The 25,529-nt window shown below is 33.3% G+C and overlaps 1 protein-coding gene across 1 annotated transcript in view; it reads right to left on the reverse strand.

Moving 5' to 3' along the window:
- The window catches only part of Cmc1 (C-X9-C motif containing 1), a 76,123-nt gene that overhangs the window by 35,941 nt on the left and 14,653 nt on the right, over positions 1-25,529 (reverse strand). Inside the window, exon 2 of the mRNA XM_015489555.2 lies at positions 19,712-19,801. Coding sequence (XP_015345041.1) covers positions 19,712-19,801 — 90 coding nt within the window. The remainder of the gene's footprint in view (positions 1-19,711; positions 19,802-25,529) is intronic.

Here is a 25,529-nt window from a genome sequence, read left to right on the forward strand (position 1 = left end):
GGGGGTGTGGGGGGGTGGAGGTTATTTCTTCAATGTGAAACAGTATTAGCTAGCAAGGCCAGTAACCTATACAACTTCACAATGTTACCTTAGGTGAAACTCAGAAATAGAGTATATACAAATATAAAATGTTTATACCAACAGGAAATCATACCAAATGAATTGGGAATTTATTGGTACAATATATGGGACTGTAATAACTTAACAACCTGGTAAGAAAGTCATATTAAGACCCAAGTGAGATTTTTAAATGGCTAACTCTATTTGTGTGTGTGTGTATTCATTTATATACATTGTGTGGATGAGTGTATATGTTTATCTATGTGTATACACATGTGTGTGCATATGTATATGTATATACATATACACATATAGATACCTAGAAAAAAGCACATCTGAATCCATAAATACCTTTTGAATGTAAACGTGTATACAAGTGTCACGGCACAAGTCTCCTTCTCAGCAGGAGAGGTTAAGTACCTCCTAAGCTATCTTTTTCCAGGTACTATCTATACCTGGAAAAAGTCAGAATGGAAATGAAATTGCAATGTAAAGAGTTCAAAGATCCAATAAGCTTAGAAAGACAACTAATAAAAGAGTGAGACAATGCTACTGCAAAGAACTGGGATCATGTGTTTGCTATTAATCCATGATTCTACCAAAGACTAGTCAATTACCTGTCTTACATAAAGGACACTGCCCACTGTGTAATATCATGCAAGGCTTGGCTTTTTGGCAGTGTCACACTACAGAGGCAAGTACAGGGTTAAACTAGGGTAATACTTTCTAACAAACACATAGCAAAGTTCAGAAAATCAAGAGGAAGTTGAATTTGTGTATGCTGACCTGGAAATCATTTTGTAGAAAGATGTGTCCTAATAAATCTATTTTAGTCAAGTCATATCACATTTCTAAAGTTTGTTAGAAGAGATTGTTGAAATAAAGAAAGATATCTAATAATGTAGATTCAAGGTTGAATTTATTCTTTGTTTTTGAATTTAGTTGTCATTAAAACTAAAGACTTAAGGTTATGGTGAAACGTTATAAGGATGAAAGTTCAATGTAAACAAGTCATTCATTTATGCATTTAAAGGCAAATGCACAGCATCAGAATGCAGATTAAGATTTCTGCCACCACTGGGGAGAAGAAAAAGCAGCAAGGCAATGTGAACTTTCCAATTAAATAAGAAGTCTATTTCCATTTACATTAAGAGAACACACTATCTATCCCCCCCACTTACCCACAGGGGCTAAGTTCCAAGACCCCCAGTGGATGCCAGAAACTGCACAAACCCATGAATACTTTTTTTCTGAATGTCCTATGGTGTTTCTATACAGTACCAGAGTTAAACTATTCCTTCATGTTTCATGCCCTGCTGCCTCCTTTGCATCACCACTTTTGTGTTTCGAGGTCACTATTACATAATAGAAGGGTTACCTGAACACATGCACAAGAGTGTACAAGATGATGGTATAAGAGTCCATTTAATAATCAAGAGGGTTACTCAGCAACTAACAGGTGGCAATCTTCAGCAGGGATATACTGGGCCAAGAGATGAATCACATCCCAGGTGGGACAAAGTAGTACAGTGTGGGATTTTGTTTGCTACTCAGAACACTATGCAATTTAAAACAAATTATTTCTGGAATTTTACATTAAATATTTTTGAACTGTGATTGTTGACTGCTGATAACTGAAACCCCAGAAAGCAAAACTGAATAAAGGAGCACTACTATACGCTACAGTTTAGATTTTAATCATTCTTAGACCAAAGTGGGGTTTTCCTTAACTTTGGAGACTTAAAATAAAAAGTTGATTCAAAAATCTGACAAATCTAATGAATCAATTTCTCTGTGGAAATAGGAATAACACATACCTAATGACATCTGTAAAAGAGACCATGCCACAGTTAACTCTGTAAGTACTACCTGGCAGTTAATGTTCATTTTCATACAACAACCTGAACTTTTATTTTCTTTTATTAGTACATTATAATTGTACATAATAGTTGGGCTCATTTTTACATACTCATGTATGAAATTTTATTTACTCCATTTCAGTCTCTGGTGCTTCCCTTTCCCTCCCATCCTTCCACCCCCTATTCTCCTTCCTCTACTCTACTGGTCTGCCTTCCACATATTTATTTTTAACTAGTGCTTTATACATATAAAGGTGGAATTACTGTGGTATATTTATATATGCACATAGTGTAATTTTGTCAAAATCATCCCACATATCCTCCCCTTTCCTATCCCTTCTCCTTCCCCCTCAATCTCTTTCTTCTACTTTACTAAACTTACCTCTGTCTTTATGATATCCAATCCATTCCCCCTTTATCCCTTTCTTACTTTGCTCTAGCTTCCACATGTGATGAGAAAACATTCAACCTTTGATTTTCTGAGTCTGGCTTATTTCACTTGGCATGGATGTTGTACAGTTCCATTTACCAGCAAATGTCGTAATTTCACTCTTCTTTATGGCTGAGTCAAATTCCAGTGTGTGTATATACCACATTTTCTTAATCCATTCATCTATTGATGGACACCTGGACAGGTTCCATATCTCGATTTGAGTTAAGCTGCTATAAACGTCAATGTGGCTATACTGCTATAGAATGCTGATATTGATTCTTTTGGATAAATACCAAGGAGTGAAATATCTGGGTCATATGTTGGTTCCACTTCTAGTTTTCTGAGGTATCTCTATACTGCTTTTCAGAGTTATCACACCAGTCTGCAATCCCACCAAAAATATATGTGTACCTTTCTCCCTACATCCTTGTCAGTATTTATGATTGCGTTTCTTCATAATTGCCATTCTTACTTGAGTGAAGTGAAATCTCAGTGTAGTTTGGATTTGCAGTTCCCTGATTGCTAGGAATGTTGGACATTTTTTCATGTATGGGAGGGCCATTTGTGTTTCAACTTTTGAGAATGGCTTGTTTTGTTTTACCCATTTTTTGATTGGGGTATTTTTTGGCTTTTTTTTTGGGGGGGGTGTTAAACTTTTTCAGTTCTTATACATTAATCCTGTGAAAGGAGTAGCTAGCAAAGATTTTCTCCCATTCTTCAAGCTCTTGTTTCCTTTGCTGTGCAAAAGATTTTTAATTTGATGCCATTTCATTTATTAATTCTTGGTTTTATTTCTTGCACTTTAGAGGTTGTGTTAAGGAAGCCAGTTCCTATGCCAATGTGTTGGAATGTTGACCTTAGGTTTTTTTCTAGCAGTTGCAAAGTTTCTGGTCATATTCCTCAGTTTTTTGTCTACTTTGCTTTGACTTCTGAGTAGAGTGAGAGAAAGGGATCTAGTTTTATTTTTTCTACACATGGATATCCAGTTTTCCCAGCACCGTTTGTTGAAATGGCTCTCTTCTCCAAAATATATTTTTGGCACCTTTGTCAAGTTATCAGAAGACTGTAATTATTTAGGTTTGTCTCTGGGTCTTCTATTTTGTTCCAGTGATCTTCATGTCAATTTTGATGCCAATACAATAATGTTTTTATTACTATAGTACTGGAATATAATTTGATATCAAGTATTGCAATGCCTCCAATATCACTCTTCCTGTTTGAGATTGCTTTAACTGTTCTGGGTAATATTTTCTTCCAAGTGAATTTAAAAACTTTTTTCTAGTTCTGTGAAGAACACCATTGGCATTTTGGCAGGGATTGTATAACAAAACACTGAATCTGTATAACACTTCTGGTAGTATGGTCATTTTGAGAACATTAATTCAACCTATCCAAGAACATGTGGGGGCGGGAAGGTGTCTTTCCATCTTCTAAGGTCTTCTTCAGTTTTCCATAGTTTTCATTGTAGAGGTCTTTCACCTGCTTGGTTAATTCCCAACTTTTTTGATGTTATTGTAAATGAGATAGTTTTCCTGATACATTTCTTAGCAGAATTACTAGTGAAGTATAGGAAAACTATTTATTTATGAATGTTCATCTTGTATCCTACTTTGATGAATTTATTTATTAGTTCCAGAAGTCTTCTGGTGCAGTTTTTTTTAGGGTGTTCTAGATATAGGATTGTATTATCAACAAACAAAAATAATCTGACTTCTTCTTTTCCTATTTGTATCCCCTTAATTTCCTTCTCTTACCTTGAGGTGAAACATAAGATTTATGTATTTGGGATCTACTTTTTTTAATGTAGGCATTCATTGCTATCGATTTTCCTCTCAGAACTGTTTCATACTGTGTCAAAGATTTTATTTTGGTATTTTCTATCTCAGTTCTCATTGTTTCTAAGAATTTTTTATTCTATCATTTCTTCTAAGATACACTCCTCATTTAAAAGAGTACTGTTCAATCTTCATGTGTTTTTATGGTTTCTATAATTTTTCTTGCTATTGATTTCTAGTTTCATTTCATTATGATGTGATAGATCATATTATATCAATTTTTGGCATTTGCTCATTTTTTGGTATTTTGTATGGACTATTTAGGAAAAGAATCCATGAGCTGCTGAAAAGAAAGTGAATTTAGTTGTTTTTGAGTAAAATATTCTATAGATATTCTTTAGATATAGTCCATTTAATTTATACTATTACTTAGGTTGTAAATATCTTTATTGATTGTATGTTTGGATGACCTGTCTATAGGGATGTGTTGAAATTCCACTGTATTCATATAAAAGAAATATAAGAACAATCCAACAAGAAGACAATAATGATAATATTTATCTCCTAAATATCAGTGCAACTAATTACATAAAATAAATATATACATATATGCATATATATGTATATATGAATTTATAAATTTATATATGAATTTATATATGTGTATATATATGTATATATTTATATTTCTTGGCATTAAACACCACATAGACTTCAATACAATAATACAGAGCAATTAAAATAAAAAGATTATATGAAAAACATGTAATTTTCAAACCTTTCCATATACAGCAAACATATACATACGTGTGTGTACCCATGCAGAATTGAAAAAAAGTGAAAAAAATAAATTTAAAACATTTAAAAATAAATTTTAAAATATATGAATAATAAAAAGTAAAAAGTAAATTTTAAAAAAATAGGGAAAAGGTGTTAGAGTCTGTAAATAAGTCAAAATAACACCTGGCATTTTGCCAGGGGAATGTTAGAGTTCGTAAACAAGTCTGGATGGTGCCTGGCAAAATGCCAGAGGGAGTGGTTTGAGAAGTAACAAAAGCGAGCCATTAAGTGTGGAGATTCCTTATTGGTTGACTGATGTATCTAGTTTATGCTAATTAGATAAGCTGTGTGGAATGTATAAATACTGTTCCTGTCCTGCAATAAACGGCTCCTTCTCCTGCTGTATCAACGTACACAAGTTATTCGTCACCCCCCCTGATTATTCTGCTGCAGCCGGACTGCGGCAAAAAGGGGGGATAGAATAGAAAAAAAAAATTCTTAATGAGAAATAAAGGGCTTGTTTCCACTGTAGTCATCAAAACTACTGGCAAGGATGCATGTTCATTGCTCATGCTGTTGTGCCACTCTTCATGTTTATTTTTGGGTTCTGTAACCCTTGAGTCAAGGGCTGGGAGTTGTTAAGTCCCACTTCTTTGTGTTTCTCACCAAGCTGACAGCCATTGTGGTTAGGAGCCAAAGCTGGTTGTAGAAGCTCTCAACATAAGAGTTTTGAAATTTATCTCTGCTGTTGTAGAAAACAGTAATCTATAAATCCATTTTACTGCTAACCAGTAATCTATTGCATGAATATACTGAAATTGGTCTGGTCCTTCTCCCTTTGAGATAAACCTGGGCTAATTTTAATTTGTGGCTATTACAAATAAGTTACTATAAGTATTATTGTATAGGCACATTCTTTTTTGTGCACATAATTTTCATTTCTCCTAAGCAGAGCTGCTAGGTCATTGGATAGATATATCCTTACTGAATGTTGTTAGTATTCTTAATTACAGCGTTCTGGTAGGTATGCCATTACAATTACATGAGTATTTCCTTTATGTTATTGTTCTCCAAGTCCCCAAGGTTCTGTTCATTTTTTAAAATCTCTTTTTTTCCTTCTGTTCTTTAAATATTTCTATTGCTTTCTTTTGGTTCATGATTCCTGTTGTTTCCATTCTGAAGTTGTTTTTATGTTAGATATATTTTTCAGTTCTAGAATTTTCATTACAGCTTTATTGTTTCCAATTGTTGATATTTCCTACCTTTTTATTCTTTACAAGAGCATTTTCCTTTACATTCTTAAGCAATGACAATGGCTGCATTAAAATCCTTACCCACTAATTCCAACATCTGAGATATCATAAAATTAGCCTTTTGTTGATTTGAGAATGTGTCGTGTTTTCTTGTTTCTCTGTACACTAAATAATTTTGCATTGTATTATGAATACTGTGAATGATATAAAGAAAGTTTGGTTTCAGCTTTTTTCTGAGGAATTTTTCATTTAAGCAGGCAATTTAGTTTACTTCATACATACACTTTTCAGGGCCTAAAAGGACACTTTCCCTGTCCTTTCAAACAAGCAAGACCGAAAGGTTCTTTTGTTAGCTGATGTTTTATCTGAGTTTCTACCACCCTACCTGGGAGAAATCCACCCAATGCTATTCCCTTCCTTCAGTTTTTGACTACCCTCGTTTGTTTTGTTGTGGTTCTTTTTACCCTATGATGCTTTCAGATTGTTTTTCATATTCTGTTTATAGGTTATATTTGTTTTCTACAAAAGGACTTGTTAAAGCTAACAGGTCATGCCAGAAGCAGAATTTCTCCACTATGAATTTATATATCATGCTAAGTTAATACGTAAAAATATAGTAATTTAGGCTGTGGTTTGCGATTGCCTAGATGAAAAAACAATTTTTCATGTTTAAGAATATAAAACTTTTCAGATTGTTCACCTTTGCTCATTTTTAAAATTGGTATTCATTACTTCCTGATAGTCTTTTGTAACTAGGGATATCAAATCTTTGTTATATGTTATACATATATTTTCCTACTTTGTGGTCTTTTTCTTCAATTGTTTACAATATATGATACAAAACAATTATCTTCCTATATTGATGATTTTTTCTATTATAAATTAAAATATTTGATTCTTGACAGTTCTTGTAGGAAACTCTAGGTTTCTTCTTCTTATAATGATTTATAGCTTTTTAATCATTGCATATACTTTCAAGTCATATGGAAAACAACATTATCTGCTGAAGTTGAAATGATATATATCCCATGACTCAGAAATCCCACTTCTAGGTATTTAACCAACAAAAATGCATACATACGGATATAAAAGACTAAACAAGAATGTTTATATGGGTGCTATTTGTATAAAAGCTGGAGATAACCTAAATGCCCATCACAGTAAAAAGAAAGAATACATTATAGCCAACTTATACAATGGTACTATATGGTAATAAAAATGAAGAAACTATTACTACATGTCACATAGGTACTCTAACAAACATAATGATGAGTAAAACTAAAGAGCACACATTATATGATTATACTTGAATTTAAAAAATAGAAAACTAATCTATGAAATTTGTAGTCAAAATGATGGTGACTTTGGGTTGAGGGAAAGTGCAGTGACTTGGAAAGAGTACAAAGAAAGCTAGCTTCATATAATACCTTTCTCTTAACCTTAATAGTGGTTACATAGAGAGATGTTCACTGTCATAATTCATCAAGATACATACACTTGTAATTTGCATATACAGGATATAAAAGTTTGTCTAAAGACAGTAACATGTTTTCATTTTTCAAGAAAATGAAAAAGCATACTGTAAGAAAAAAAATAGTCTTCCCATACTTCCAGGCAATTATATTAAATTTGTGATACATTTATTTTTACTTATGTATATATATGTATGATTTACTTAAAAATGGGTTTATACCATGTATATTACTTTATATCATGCTTTTTTTTTTCTTTAATGATGCTAAGGGATCAAACCCAGGGCCTTATACATGCTAGGCAAGTGCTCTACCACTGCTATATATTTTTTTAGGGGGAAAGGGGATGACTGGGGATTGAACTCAGGGGCACAGGACCATTAAGCCATATCCTCAGCCCTTTTTCATAATTTATTTTGAGATAAGGTCTCAATGAATTGCTTAGCACCTCACTTTTACTAAGGCTGGCTTTGAACTTGTGATCCTCCTGCCTCAGACTCCCGAACAGCTGGGATTACAGTCGTGCGCCACCACACCCCAGCTACTGGCCTGTATGTTAATCTCAGTCATGCTTACACAGCACATTCATATATGTTGCTAATCATTCATAAAATTAAATTGCAATGTTTTATTTAATGATATAATTAACATGTGGTAATAAAAATCAAGGAAAGGATTTCAATTTCAGTGAAAACTAGCATCAAAGAAGATATTAATTATGAACTATAAAATAAAAACTAAGCTTAACATATAACTCAGATTATTATGCTATGCAGGTATGAATCCATTTGTAATTGAATGTATTTTTAACTAATTATATAAAAATTGTACATGTTAATGGAGTAACTTGATGTTTTGATAAAGTCATTATGTAATGTTTAAATCAGGTTTAACATCTCTCTATTCAAACACAATTTCATTGCAGTAAAAACTTCCAAATTCTTTTCTTCTGGCTTTCTGAAGTCTACAGTACACTATTGTTTTCTACAGACATTCTGTTGTGCACACCAGAACTTCTTGCTCCTAATTGTAACTATGTACCCATTAATCAACCTTTCCCTATCTCTCAGTCCTATACTCCCCAGCCTCTAGTAGCCACCATTCTACTCTCAATTTCTATGAGATCGACTCTTTTAGATTCTACATATAAATGAAATCATGTATTACTTGTCTTTTAGCACCTATCTTATTTCACTTAACATAATGCTCTCCAGTTCCATGCTTCTTGTTGCAAATGACAGGATTTGGGTTTTTTTTTTTTTTTTTAATCTATTTTGTTTTGACCAGGTCTTGCTAAACTGGCAAGGCTGGCTTCAAATTCTCCTGCCTCAGTCTGTTGGGTAGCTGGGATTACAGGTGTGTGCCACGAATGGGATTTCATTCTTTTTTTTTTTTTTTTAATTCTGAATAGTATTTCATTCTTTTTATGGATGAATAGTATTTCACAGTGTATATGTACCACATTTTCTTTATTCATTCATCAGTTGATGGATGCTTAGTTGTTTCTGTTTCTTGGCTATTGCAAGTAGCACTGCAATGAACATGGGAATGCAGATGTTTCTTTGACATGCTGACTTCATTTCTTTGGATGAATGCATTTTTGATCAGTAGATGGCTCATAGTTTCTGCATGTTGCGTTACAGTCCAAAACAGCACCACAGGAAGAAATAAAATAAAAATTTGAAATTGCTTAAGGTACAGAAGAAAATTACTTTTACATCTGGTTGAAATATGGTATAAATATCACTTAGCACACATGATCTAGGAACTAATAGGTACCTCAAAGTTAACATGCAAAGCAGTATGCATGCCAGAAATTAAAAAAAAAAAAAAAACACGTTACCCACACATATCATTTGCCAAATCCACCTCTCGTGATAGAGTCATTTAATCTAACAATACACTTTCTGATTCATCCCATTTGTAGAGTATTTGCTATTTTTTAACATTTTTTAAATATTTATTTTTTAGTTATAGTTGGACACAATATCTTTATTTTACTTATTTATTTTTATATGGTGCTGAGGATCAAACCCAGAGCCTCATACGTGCTAGGTGAGTGCTCTACCGCTGAACCACAACCCCAGCCCCTGTATTTGCTATTTTGACACAGTCAAATAGTAAATTAAAATAAAAAGAGCACTGATCCAGGAATTAAGATACCTGAATTCTAATTACAGCACTGCTAATATTAACATACTGGAGACTGAATAGGTAATTTACTGTCTTTATTGAGGTTTGAGACTCTAGCTTTCCAATTCTCTATTGTACCTAGCACCATACATTGCCATAGCAGTAATGAAAGGTAGTTCTAACTTCACTAGAATTAACAAATCAGTGTTTGACTAAATTAACAAATCAGTGTAGTTATGTTTCACTCTGGAAAGGAAGTGATCTGTGTAGAACTTAAAAGGAAAATCAAAAAATAAAAATGTCAGTTATTAACATATAAATGTCCAAGTGAACACATGTACTGATTATACCCTAAATCAACTTATCACTAATTACACAAAAATATTAGAAAAATATTAGAACCACTACTATCACACTTCTTTATTTCCCTTTAAGAGATTTATTAGTTTATTATTACACTAAAAAAATGGTTTCATTCTTAGATGTCTAATAAGCACATCAAAGTTACCATGTCCAAAACTAAACTCCTGATCCACTGATCACCAAAAAATAAAATTTCCTACACAGTCTTCCTTATCCCTGCTATTAACTCCTTCCTTTCACTAGTTCATGAAAAATTTTATAAGGAGTCATTTCTGTGTCGCCTGTACATTCAAAGTAGATCCTAGATGTGCACATTCTCATCACCTTCATTGCCACCCACCTTTCCAATCTGTCACTTGGATTGTCTCAAGCACATCCACAGCGGCATCCCTGATTCTGCAACTGCTGCCATTTTCTATTCTTAATATAGCATGCTAAATTATAAATCAGACTCCTTACTTCACTCTTCAAAGTAATTTTTGCCTTTCTGTTTCTCTCTTCAGGACCTATGAATGCTTAGTACCTCCATGATCTTAAACAAATTTTTGTCTCCAATTCTTTTATTGCATTGCTCTCCTTCCACTCTGGCCCCAATTCATCCCACCGTAACCACAGGGACATTTTTGTTATCCCCTGGACACACTAGTTCCTTAGGGTCTCTGCATGTGCTATTCCTTCTACTCACATCATTCTTCTCTGAGATATCTGCATATATCACTCCATCTCCTTCAACAATTTTGTATCAATATTGTCATATTAAAATATGATGTCAGATGCTTACGGGGCCTAAGAATAAACCTCTATGATCTCTATTTAATTGAATAATAGTATAGTAATTTGAGTGAATCTCAAGAAATCATTACAATTTAAAACTACTTCTTTTTGTTGTTGTTATACATGACAGCAGAATGCATTTCAGTTCATTGCACACAAATGGGGCACAATTTTTCATTTCTCTGGTTGTACACAAAGTAGAGTCATACCACACATGTCTTCATACATGTACCTACAGTCATAATGTTCATCTCATTCCACCATCCTTCCTAACCCCATACCCCCCTCCTTTCCACTCCCTCCCCTTTGCCCTATACAAAGTTCCTCTATTCATTCCATGCTCCCTGCTACCCCCAATATGGATCAGTATCCACTCATCAGAAACATTTGGCCCCTGGTCTTTTGAGATTGACTGACTTCACTTAGCATGAAACTCCATCCATTTACATGCAAATGCCATGACTGTATTCTCTTTTAATGCTGAATAATATTCCATTGTGTGTGTGTGCCGCAGTCTGGCTGGGCACAAAATCACGAGCCACTCAAGCAGGAACAAAGTTTATTTTTTGAAACTGCCGCCAATGTCCGGTACCGCCCGGGCAGATTTTTTCCACCCACGCGGCCTCCTCCTGGACCCGCAGAGAGAGCTCCTCCCCCGGAACTCCCTCCTACTGTACTTCCCCAACCAATGGGAACTCTCCAGGAGTCCCGTAGCCGGCCTAGGTGAACAGCAGGAGTCCAATATCCATATGAATGCAAATCTTAACATAATCATATCATCTCAATGGCTAGCTGGCGTCACCTTTCGACCAAAAATGCCATGCATCATATACTTGGCTCTTAGCATGTGTATGTGTGTATGTGTGTGTGTGTGTGTGTGTGTGTGTATCACAGTTTCTTTATCCATTCATCTATTGAAGGATATCTAGGTTGATTCCACAATTTAGCTATTGTGAATTGTGCTGTTATAAACATTGATGTGGCTGTGTCACCATAGTATGTTGTTTTTAAGTTCTTTAGGTATAAACCAAGGAGTGGGATAGCTGAGTCAAATGGTGGTTACATTTGAAGTTTTTTAAGGAATCTCCATGCTGCTTTCCAGATTGGTTGCACCAATCTGCAGTTCCACCAACAATCTAAGAGTGTACCTTTTCCCCCACATCCTTGCCAACACTATTGTTGTTTGTGTCCTTAATAACTGCCATTCTGACTGGAGTAAGATGACATTTGATTTGCATTTCTCTAATTACTAGAGATGTTGAACAGTTTTTCATATATTTGTTGACCAATCATATATCTTCTTCTGAGAAGGATCTATTCAGTTCCTTAGCCAATTTATTGATTGGGTTTTTTGTTTGTTTGTTGGTTGGTTGGTTGGTTGGGTTTTTTTAGTGTTAAGTTTTTTGAGTTCTCTATATATCCTGGAAATTATACTATTTGACGTGCATGTGGTAATAATTTGCTCCCATTCTGTAGGCTCTCTATTCACCTGATTATTTCTTTTGCTGAGAAGAATATTTTCAGTTTGAAACCATTCCTTTTATTGATTCTTAATTTTATTTCTTGTGCTTTATGAAGTAGGGGCCTAATCTGACATGATGAAGATTTGGGTCTACTTTTTCTTCTATTATGTGCAGGGTCTCTGGTTTAATTCCTAGATCCTTTATTTACTTTGAGTTGAAGTTTGGGCATGGTGAGAGAGGGGTTTAATTTCATTTTGCTACATATGAATTTCCAGTTTTCCCAGCACCATTTGTTGAAGAGGCTATTATTTCTCCAATATATGTTTGTGGCACCTTTGTCTAGTATGAGATGATAACTGTATTTATGTGGGTTTGTTTCTGTGTCCTCTACTCCGTACCATTGGTCTACAAGTCTATTTTGGTGCCAATACCATGATGTTTTTGTTACTATTGCTCTGTAGTATAGTTTAAGGTCTGGTATAGTGATGCCATCTACTTCACTCTTCTTACTAAGGATTACTTTGAATATTCCAGGTCTCTTATTTTTCCAGATGAATTTCATGATTGCTTTTTCTATTTCTATGAGGAATGACATGTGACTTCAGATTTACCCTAGACTTCACATCCCCTCAAAAAGAAAACCACAAAAATAAACTGAAAGGAGAAATACTAGGCTGCAACTGAAATCTATAATTGATAATTCAAAATATTCTTCATAAAAAATAACACTACTTATTGACTCTATGAACTATAAAGGCAACAAAATCAAATGATATAATAAATATTATCTGTTTATAATGTAATAAATAGTATATGTTTAGACAATACAGTTCAAAGCAAGTTCCAGTTCCACCCACCAAAAGACACTGAATATTTTTTTTAGTACTAGGGATTTTTTAACCACCAAGCCACATCCCCAGCCCTTTTATGTTTTATTTTGAGACAAGGTCTTGCTACATTGCTGAGGCTGGCTTTGAACCTGAGATCCTCCTGCTCAGCCTCCCAAGTCACTGAGATTACAAGTGTGCACCACCTCACCCAGCAAGACTGATTAGTTTTTACATGGTTCTAAATGTTCCACTCTAACACATTCCAAAGTTTTGTACAAGCCAAGCTGCCTCCTTTATAATTCTCCCAACAGATGTATAAGATACATATTAGAATATATTTCACTAAAAATGTAATTATTTGTGGGAATTTACAAAAAGTTTACCAGTATCAGACTCTGATTATCAATTACAACTAGAGGATCATCAGATAGCTTAAGCAAAGCAAGATTTTGTACTTAGATTTTTAAAACAAGGGTATTATTTAAAGACCACAACTAATTTTTAATTAACTTCTCATTAGATACAAGAATTTAAGTCTATTACACAAAAAATAACTGAAAATTATTGTCAAGGAATACTATGATAATAAAAACTTTTTAATGAACTATTGGCAGAAAAGCTATGTCATGATTTATAATAATGTTTATTTATTTTAACAATTTTTTTTTTAGTTTCAAGCCATGCAAGTCTTTGTTTTGTGTTCAAATGTTGACTTTTCTCAATTATTATGACTTATATAATTGGTTATTTAAAGTATCATATTCATATGTCCTGACAAAATTTCATGCTAACTTAGTCATTTAAATTAAGTACTTAAATTAAGTACTTGCCATTTAAAAGATTTCACTGACTTCTCAAATTACAATATTCTGCACTTTCTCTGAGACAACAGCTTATCATTTTATTTAAGAGTATTTATATCTACTTACATATAATTTTGTTGCAAAATTATCCTGTTAATCAAAATAAAGAAATCACAGAAGCCACCAGTTCTGATAACCGAAGTATGAATACATTAAGAAACCTGAGAACCACTAAATCAATAAGAAATAACCATCAGATACTTTGTTCACTTGTTTTAAGACTAATTCAGTATTATTTGTGATTCATATGAGTTTATTTGTCCTAATTCCACTGACATAACATTAGGCCTTAGTCATACACAAATATTGCTAGTTTTCAATGTCTATATGCAAAAAAGAGTTGACATAGTAGACATGATGCTGCTATCCTTAGAAAGGACTGCATGCAAGGTTGGCTCTTAGCTGGCAACTGAGAACTTGGGTTTTGGGAATGTTCCCACCATTACCTAATTGATGGAGCAGCTTGCTGAGCCCAGACTGTTTGTGTAAACAATATGGCTCATGTTGTATACCTGCTTTCCTTCTGAGAGTATGAAATTTGGGTACATGTTAGGCAAAGGGTGCCCATCTGACCAATTCCCAATAAAAACTCAGGAGACTGAGTCTTTAATAGGCTTCCTGGGTAGGTAACATTTCATGTGTGTTGTCAAAATTTAATGTTTGAGGAATTGAGCACATTCTAAAAGATTCTACTGGGACAGGATTCTTAGAAGCTAGTTGTCTGTGAACTTTGTCCTATGTGCCTTTTCCCTTTACTGATTTTGCTTTGCATCTTTTAGGTGTAATAAATCTTAGCCATGATTAAGACTAAATGCTGAGTCTTATAAGTCTTCCTAGAATACAACTGAACCCAGGAATGGTCCTGGGGACCCCTGACAAAGGCCAGACAAGTCCAAGAAGGAGCAACTGTGTCTTTTATTTATGTATATTTTTTAGAGTATATACCATGGTCTTATATGTAACAGATACTCATCAATTTGATGTTTTTATATATTATTCTCTTATATGTTATCCAGACCAGTCTAAAGATATATTGATCTCCACCTCGGTGTTAGATAATATTGGTAAACTTATTAAATGACAAAAAAATGTGTAATAAAAATGGTACAGTTCAAACAATAAATGAGAAGTTTGGGGTAGGTTCAAGTAACACAGTTGCACAAAGACTGATCACTTGGAGAATGTAGTCTGTAACCCTCACACTTGTGTTAATGCTATTTTAACAGTTCTCTTCCTGTTAATTTCCTAAAGAATATCCTAAGTGTCCTTAATTTGATTTTCTTTTTTGTCTATTCATATATCTTTGAAATTTAGCAAAAAGTAACATACTGCAGTTGTATGTGAGTGATAGTAGAGGGCAGGCATTTTACCAAGTTTCTGTGTTTTTTAAACACAGTTCTGTAATATTTCAAAAACACAAACAATCCATGCTTCCTTGTACTTTATATAATTCCTTCAGAACTATATCCCACTCATTGGAAAAAAGATCAAGAAGTCTATAAGAAAGTCACAAAACAAATACGAAGTAATGTAAAAGAAGGCCCATGAGATAGGAGAGTCAATGAGGAGGAGAATGCAGCTAAGTAAAATAAACTTCCAAGCTCTCTCATGACAAAATAATTTTTGGTCTTGATCTTTCATAGTAAAAATAAAGAAAAGCTCTTATTATTTTTAAAACAAACAACATTCAAGATAGAGACTTTATACCAAATGTCAACTATGTCCGTCAAAAGAACAACGGAATATAATGAGGAATTTCTTTTACAAAACACTGCACTTCAGCAACTGTTCCTCTTATGGAAGCCCTATTTCCAGAAGAAAATTTTAAATACTAAAATACAAAATACATACTTTGCCAGTAAATGTAACAAAAATATGTATTTTAAAAATATGATTAATACAGAAAATTTAAATCATTAATATAGTGAAGTGAAACAGCTGGGAAAAGGCACAACACTGAAAGCAATCTCCAGAGTTTGTCAAACCGTCTCCCTAAAACATGAGTTGGTAATTCCCAGATCCAAGAAAAACCATGATTCCATCACCACAGCTGGCAGAAGGGGATTTGTGTTTTGCTTTTGAGAAATAGGGAAAGTGGGAAAAGTTAGAGATCTGGCCATTCTAGAATTTTCTGTCAATTCCATTTCCAGTGTGCTGATTGTGTTGAAGTCTACACATACACTTTAGTCATTTATTTCAATGGCTCTATTCACTACTAATAATATCACTGGCGAAATAATAAGTTGAATTTAAATCAATAACCTTTATTTTGCTATCAACAGTTTATAATCTTGTCAAAAAGCTTCACAATAATAAGATCACAGTTCTCTATGCTATATCTATCTTTATATCAAGATACCTCTACTAATCAAATCAACGAAGTTCCCAAAGAAAAGGTAGTATGCACTAGTTTTCTCTTCAAAAAGAAACACATACTTTGATGTTTCTTATTTTACATTCTTAAAAATATATTTTTTAAAGACAAACTCTATAGTTGATACCAGCTTAATAACACAAACACTACCGGTTATCCAAAAGCTGAAATTTTCCTTTTATAAAGTTATAGTTTTCATCATATTGAAATGAGTCAGTTACTATGACTATGTACAAATGTACTGTAGAATTAGAATAATGTAATTGTAGATCAAAGATAAATTTTACAAGCATTAACAATGAAATATTCTAAATGCTATCTGCTAAGACAAATTTTAATTGTTTAAATATTAGGTGAAATGTGCAACTCAGACTAAATCAGTGTATAGTAAAAACCAATAGTGTATAGATAATGAAGGTATCATGGAAGCTGGTTAAAAAATTATAATGAATAGAGAACTAGTAAAAAAAAAAAATATAGCAACCTGGCTGAAATTGATATTCATTAGGGTACTCTTCACATCAATAGGGAGCATTTGGACTCTGTGGTCTTTATCAGTGTCCCAGCTGGTAATGGTTGAAGGTTAATGCCTTACCCCATTCTGTTCAATTTTCTATCCTAATTAGCCCTCCAAATCTATAGCTGTGAGCACCAAGTGTCTGTGCTCAAAAGAAACTAATTAATGCTAGCAAATTAGATCAAGTCCAAAGATCCAACAGCCAAACTCTTAGTTAAATGCTCCTTGTTAATAGGAAGTGTAGCTGTCAATAACTGCTGTTGGTGACTATAATGAGGCATCTTTCTTTCATTGAAAGTGATTTCATTTCTCTTTGTCCCTGGAAAAGCTGTTCTATTCCCTTCACAAACCTAAGTTGCTGGCAGTATGACCCAATTCTTATGATCAGCTGGGTTGAAATGACATAAAAAAAAAATTAAACAGAAAAGCTTTCCTACATAATCATGTTTCAGGCAGTTAGCAGAAAGTCAGATTACTTATTAAAATTCCTATATCTTTATCCAAGAACCATAAAATTAGCTTTTATGTAAATGCTTTTATGTAAAACCCTAATTATTTAATGAAACAAAAACTATAAATAGTAAATAAACTACAATGAAAGTGTCCCTATTCTAAATTACATCTTATTGTTAGCTTCAATGTAGCTTTCTTCTGCTGTTTAGGCAATACTAACATATATTCTTTTCTAATTCATATGGTTAAACAGAGGAAATATTAAGGATTATTGTTCTTTTATAAAATAATCAATTTTATATTCTAAAACACAATTTTGGACATGTGATCTAAAAAAATCAACATATTATTACCACTTATTTTGAATTTCTTAAAATTCAAATATTAAAATATCAATTATGATATAGCATGCTTTCTAATAAGGGCAAATGCATTAATATACTAATATAACCCAAATCAATCTCAGATTTCCAGATGCTTAGTCTCCAGAAAAAAACAAAATTCCATTTAAGAAAACAAAACCCTAACCATGTCAACATCCTAAACAATCTAATTTTTGATTAAAAAAAATTTAAATAAGCATTTTCTTTTTTATACCATTGGGCAACACACACAAGTATTAACAGTTTAGTTATTCTCTCTTCTTTCACTTAAATAGCCAAAAATAAAGGTTCTAAGAATAAGCAGAGTTCTGAAACCCATCTGAATCATAACCAGTTAAAAAAAAAGAAAGAAAGAAAGAAAGAAATCTATAATTGAGTAGCCTAGCTTTCTTTCATTCTAGCTACCAGGATTATGAGTTATAAAACAGAATAAATACAACCTATAACTTTAGACTGATGTATCAGTAACAAGTAAATTTTCCTAGTAGTGAAAAGTTAACCTTAAAACTTTATTATTCCATTTTGAAGTTTTTTCCTCCCTCACCTGAACAAGGATACATATTTTTGGAAGTTCTATGAGGCAAGTGAAAGGCTACCTCTTGAGAATGTCAGCATGATACCTGCTACTGCCAGATGTGCACTGAACCCTATCTGCAGGTGCCAATAGGTTAATTTCTCCTGATACCTGGAGTGGGGCTGAAAGATGCTTTTATTAAATAACTGATTGAAAGTAAAAGCAAGAATAATACCACAGAATGATTGTTATTTTAAATTACTAATTTGTAGATGGATTTAAAAACAGAATGCCACACAGAATAAGACATTTAACTTAAGAAACAGAAGTGATCATCACATATTGTTGAAGGGTAAGAAACTACTCTTATTTTATTGTCTCCATCCACAATCTGCAAAGAACATCTCCAAGGGTTAGAGGTGGGGAAGGCCAAGAAATGTTCTTTAGCATCCAAAAATTATTAGCACAGTCTTGAAACTAGAGTTGACACGACCTTGTTTGTCTGTTAAGAAGGTGCAGTGGAACTGCATTCCATTTCCTAGGAAGTATGGTGATCCCCAACAAAGATACTACAGGGGAAAGGGAAGAAGGGGAATGAAGAAAACAGACTATGTCAGTAAAGTATTACCACTTATTTTGAAGGTTATTCCAAATGGTAGTTTTTTTTTTTAAAGGAAAGTTCTACAGAAATATTGCCATCAGCTTTTTAATTACCCATCATTTACAGATGTATTATGACCTCATTTTTTACCTATCACCACTGTTTGTACTTTCACTAGAATGTTACATATTAATCAACAATATCTAAAGTTTATAGTATATAGGAACATTTAAATGTTAACAATATTTTTTAAAGAAAATATACATGTGTGGGAACCCGTAACATACATTTACATAAATATCCTTTACTTGGAAACATAAAATAAAACAAAACAAAATGAAACACACACATTAAAAACTCCCTAGACTCACTGTAGATCCTATTGGGATTCCATTAACAATTCAGTAATAGACAATAGTTCTAAGGAAATCATCTTAGTACATACACATGAATATGCTGATAGATGAAAAACAGGTACATGTTAGATTAGATGTTTGTTCTTTCCCTATCAAACTCACCAAAATAACTTGTTTCTCCAGAATACTCACACCGAGTTTTTCTCTGTACATTACCATACTTGGTGGGGGAGAGTGTCTTTTTTACTAGTAATTTGGGAGAATATTTTTAAATTGTAAATGAATTGAACACTGCCTGGAAGTTCTGAAAGCTGAAATACTGGTATCTCAGTGAAAGGGTGAGAAGCAATTCATACATATTAATTCATTGACTACTTGACTCTGAGGCTAAGGATTAAATTCAGATCATATTATTAAAATTGAATTTGATCTTTATAGGAATATTGGATTCTTACCTTGAACTTGTTCAGAACACCTCTCTCTGGCCTTTTCTCTCATTATTTTGGGAATCAAAACATCTTTTTCAACATGTCTGAGATGCTGCTCTGGAGGAGAAAAAAAAAAAAGATCCTTATTAAAGGCTGAAGCAAATCACCAGACGAGGAGAAAAAGAAGTACTCTAGTTTGTTAAAATAAAAGCTTCTATAAATATATTTTTAAACAGCTTTTACCAACTGATAAAACTGTGATTGTTTTACTCACTAAAAAGCATTGGAAATGTATTTTTGATATACAATACAATGTGAGGAACAAAGGCAACCATCTTACCAAACATTTCTGCAAACTATATTACAACACTTACTTGATCATGTAGATTGGTCAAAATTAAAGTAATTCATCATCATTTTCTTAATAAAATAATCCTCAAAAACAAGATTTTTATCGATACTGAGATTTATAGCTAGATGGAAGAGATACAAGATTAAGTGATATAAGAATAGTTTGTCTACCTAGTAAAAAGAGTAGCCTAAGAAAGAACTGGCAGAAGAAAAAGTAGAACTGCAGATCCATATACAAAACAAAGTATTTAAGACTTCTGTTCATATTAAACAGAACTTCCACCATAAGACAAAAGGAGCAACTGCTACAGCATCCTGCCTGCTTCTTAAATTCTCAAAGTGCCCTGAAAAACAAAGAAGAACTAAGCATCCTTGGTGAAAATAAATAACAAAGAATCTCTGAAAGACAAAAAGGCAGGTGAAATTGGATTAAAGGAGACAATCACATTTCCACAGAGCACCCAGGAAAAAAATGATGCTAAAAGTGGGTGTTGCTCTTTGCTCTGAAGTAGTAAACACACAGAGCAAGAAACTTCCCTTGAGGAAACTGGTTATTTGATGAAGTAACTCAGTGGAGCCAAATAGCTACCTTCTTTGCTGCTGTCAGACCATGGGTGAAAGAAGGAAATAAAGATATTTATTCCCAAAAGATCAAGAAGTTTCCCAGTATCCAGTGACACTCAGAAGACTAGGAATCCCTAAACTCTTGTGAACTGATATATATTTTCAGAAAGGAGAACAAAAAAGCTCTCAAAAAGCAAACAAGATCAACAACAACAACAACAAAAATCCAAGAATCACCTAAATTTGGTGAAGGGCAACACAGTGAAACAGGAAATCCAATCACAATTAATCAAAAAGTAAACGATCCCTGAAAGGGTTAAAAGAGTAAAGAAAATAAGATTTTAGAAAAAGTAAAATAAATATCTTTAGGCAAATAAAAAGACAGGAGTCTTTGGATGGAAAAAGACCATGGATATTCAAATGCACTTTGATGGAATATCTGAAACCCAAAAGTCAAAATTTTGTGTTAGAATTTTTTCCATTTTGACAAGTAATGGGAATCAGATGTGCATCATGTCTCCCTGGCAAATGTACGCAACCAGACAATGAAACAACTGCAAGGTTGTGAGAGAATTACTTTATATGTAAAAAAACTATAGTAAGGTAAGCCACCAATTAAAAGTTAGGTTAAAGACACTTTCAGACATGTAGAAACTAAAATGTTTACCTCCTTCAAACCCAACAGAAAAAGAAGTAATTTCCTTAACACTTTGGTTGTGCAACAACTACTAATCAAACGAAGTGATGTAGAACAATAAACATTTTATTATGCTTAAGGTTCCTATAGTCAGAGGGGCCTCATCCAGGAACACTCAAATGACAGATGTTAATTTTAACAGAGGCAAAAGCTGTGACTGCTTGCAAAATTATTTCTTTCACCACTTGCATATCTGATATCTGGGCTGGAATAAGGAAGGGCTCAGTTAGAACTGTAAACCAGATCACCTACACATGGCCTGTGTTAGACCAAAATGCCTGAGAAAAATATGTAGGAGGAAAAGTTTATTTTGAATCACAAGTTCAGAGGTTCAATACCCAGATGGCCAATTCCACTGCTCTGAGCCGGAGGTGAGGAAGCACATCAGGTGCAAGAGCCCCTAAGAGGAAAGCTGCTCAGCTTGTGGTGGGGTCAGGAAGCAGAGGGAGGAAGAGAAAGGGTCCCACAGGAAAGATGAAACCTTGTAAAGGTACCACTAGTGTCCTACCTCCTCTAGCCACACCCCTCTGCCTAAAGTTACCACCTAGTAGGTCCATTCAAACTACAATAGACTGATTAGGTTACAACACATGATCCATTCACTGAACATTATTGCACTAATATAGGAGCTTTTGGGGGATACCTCATATCCAAACCATAACATGCCCTCTCCATTTGGTTTGGCTTCTTGCAGTAAGACAAATGGGTCCTGAGAAAGAACAATCTCATAAGCAATGTCTGCAGATCAAGCATTTCAACACAATCAAGTGAACACTCCCTCTGGCCTTTTCTGACTTTGTCATGGAAGCCATGCAACACTATTCCTGATACATTATATGATTTCAAGTAATTAAGGACAGCCCACGTTCAAGTGGGGGTAGGGGTAGGCACTATTCTTTGTGTCAAAGCCACCTTATCAAAGAGCCTGAGGGATGGGATGCAATCTCTGTAAAATAAAACCTATGACTAGAAGTGATAGAGAAAATACTTTATTAAAATAAAGATGAATCCATGATGCATATATGTGAAATATATAAAGCATATTAGAAAAATATACATGTAAATTTTTGTCATATTTTTATTGGTGAATTACAATTGTACATAATAGTGGGATTTGTTGTTACATATTTGTACATACACGCCATATAACTATATGATTTGTCTATTTCCCAATGCTTCCTCTTTCCCTCTCCACCTCCCTCTCCAGGGTTCCTTGTGTCTAAGGATCTCCTTTCAATTTTCATGACCCCCAACCCACTCTTTCCTTTTACTATCTACTTTCCATATATCAGAGAAAACATATGACCCTTGATTTTGAGTTATTTTGATTAACATAATGTTTTCAAGTTTATTTTCCTGCAAATAACATGCATAGGATCTAACTACATGAGGCTTTTGTGAATGGAATTGTTTCCCTGGTTCCTTTCTCAGCAGATTCATTATTGGTGTAAAGGAAAGCTACTGATTTCTATATGCTGATTTTGTAACCCGCTACTTTGATGAAGCTCTAGTAATCTTTTGGTGGAGCTTTTTGGATCTTCTAAGTATAGGATCATATCATCTACAAACAGGGATAATTTGACTTCTTTCTTCTCTATTTTTATCCCTTTTATTTCCTTTTCTTGCCAAAATTGTCTTGCTTTAAATTTATGTTTTAAAATTATAAAACACTTGAATAACATTATCAACTAACTTAACCTAATATTTACTGACTACTCCACTAAAGATCAGCAGAACATTTATCAAAATAACATATTTTGGCTATAAAACAAATCTCAGTAAATTTGAAAAAATTCAAACTATTTAAGTATGTTCCTAGATACCAATGTAATTAGAAATCAATAACAGAAAGATCTTTGGATAATTTCCAAATATTTGCAAGCTAACTAATACTCTTATAAATAACTCATAGATCCTAAGATATCCAAAAGAAAAATTGGAAAATATTCTAAAATAAATGAAAATGAAAGCAGCATATCAAAATTTGTGTGATGCAGCTAACGGAAATTTGTAGAACTAAAAGCCAGCATACAAAAAGAAATATCTTAAATCAGCTTAAATTTCTACCTTGAGAAGTCAAGAAAAAAGGGACTGGGATTGTGGCTCAGTGATAGAGCACTAGCCTAGCATGTGCGAGACACTGGGTTCGATCCTCAGCACCACATAAATATAAATAAAATAAAGGTATTGTGTCCAACTAAAACTAAAAACAAAAAAAATTTAAAGAAAAGATAAATTAACATGAAGCAAGCAAAAAAATATAATGATAAAAATCAAAGCAGAAATCAATTAAACAAAAGCAAAAATAAAAAATACACACACACAATTGAAACAAAATCAATGAAACCAAAACTGGTTACTTGAAAAGATCATTAAAATTGATAAACCACCAGCCAAAGTAAAACCACAAGTCACAAACTCCAATATCACTCCAAAAATGATAAACATTTTTAAAGGGTAATAAAAGAATATTAAGTACAAATTTAGGCAAATAAATTTGAGAACTACAAATGACATGAACAAATTCCTTTAAAAATACAACCAACACTTATTCAATATATTTGTTAAAGAAAATGAATTTAAAGTTAAAAGAAAATTCCAGGCCCAGATAGTCTCCCTGATGATTGGCTGAATATTTAAGAAAAAAAATTATCAATTCTACAAAAATTCTTCATCCAGAAAATTACTCTTAGCCAGCATTACCCTGATACCAAAACCAGACAAAGATATAACAACAATAACAAAAAAAAAACCCAGCATCTTAATAACCTCATAAATGAAGATGGAAATGTATTACAAAAGATTAAAAATTGAACCTAGTAATATATAAAAAGATAAAACCTCATAACCAAGTAGAGTTTATCACAGAATAAAAGAGTTCACTTAATATTAAAACATCAGTAAGTATACTAATAATATTTTAAAAAGGAAAAACAAGCCCGGTGTGGTGGTGCACACCTGTAATCCCAGCAGCTCAGGAGGCTGAGACAAGAGGATCTCAAGTTCAAAGCCAGCCTCACCAAAAGCAAAGTACTAAGCAATTCAATGAGACCCTATCTCTAAATAAAATACAAAATAGGGCTGGGGGATATGGCTTACTGGTCAAGTGCCCCTGAGTTCAATCCCCAGTGCCAAAAAAGTAAAAAATTTAAAAAATTAAAAATAAAAATAAGAAAAGGAAAAACACAGGGTAAACACAATACGTAAATCAAAGGGGACACTCAAAAACTAAAAAGAAAGTATTTTCTCTGATCATAAATAATAAGAAAATCCCCTAACTCTTGGTAATTTAACAGTACATCTGCAAATAATCTACAGGTCAGAAAAGAAGTGTAAAAGATTAAAAATTAAAAAATAAACCAACTTTGTGAGAAAGCTAGGGTACTGATGGGAAAACTGATAGCAATAAACTCTCATAGTAGAAAAGTGTCAAACTAATATCCTAAGCTTCCACTTGATGAAACTAGAAAAAGGAAAAAATGAACTTTATATAAGGAGAATAATAACAAAGAACAGAAAGCAATAAATTTGACAAAAGAAATACAAATGAGATAAACACACTGAAGCCCAGGTGGCTTAATTAATAAATTTTCTAAAATATTTAAAGAACAAACAAGCTCCAATTTTACAGTGTCTTCCCAACACATTTTAGGAAACCAACACTACCTTTATATCAAAAGGAAACACGGTATTTATAAAAGAGACATACACATACCTCACAGTCCAATATCCCTCATGAACACAGATCAAACAACCTCAACAATGTAATCTCAGCAAACTGAACACATCAAAATATAAAAGAAGAAATATACCACAGCTAAATTGGGCTTATTCCAGCAATACAAGACTGATTCACTTATCTAAAATTTTATTCAATATGATACATTATATTAATAGCTTATAAAAGGAAAATTATAGAATCACACCAATTGATACAGTAAAAGACTGTTCAAAATCCAATATACATTCATAAAACTAAATGAACAAAAAAGTCTTCAATAAACTAAGAATAGAAGAAAATGTCTCTAACTCAATTAAGTATCTGCAGCCAGGCATGGTGGGGCAGGCCTGTAATTCTAGCAGCTCAGGAGGCTGAGGCAGGAGGATCCCCAGTTCAAAGCTAGGAGCTAAGCAACTCAGTGAGACCCTGTCTCTAAACAAAATACAAAATAGGGCTGGGGATGTGGCTCAGTGGTTGAGTGCCCCTGAGCTCAATTCCCAGTACCAAAAAAA

Source organism: Marmota marmota, unplaced genomic scaffold, assembly GCF_001458135.2.
Source record: "Marmota marmota marmota unplaced genomic scaffold, marMar, whole genome shotgun sequence".
NCBI lineage: Eukaryota > Metazoa > Chordata > Mammalia > Rodentia > Sciuridae > Marmota > Marmota marmota.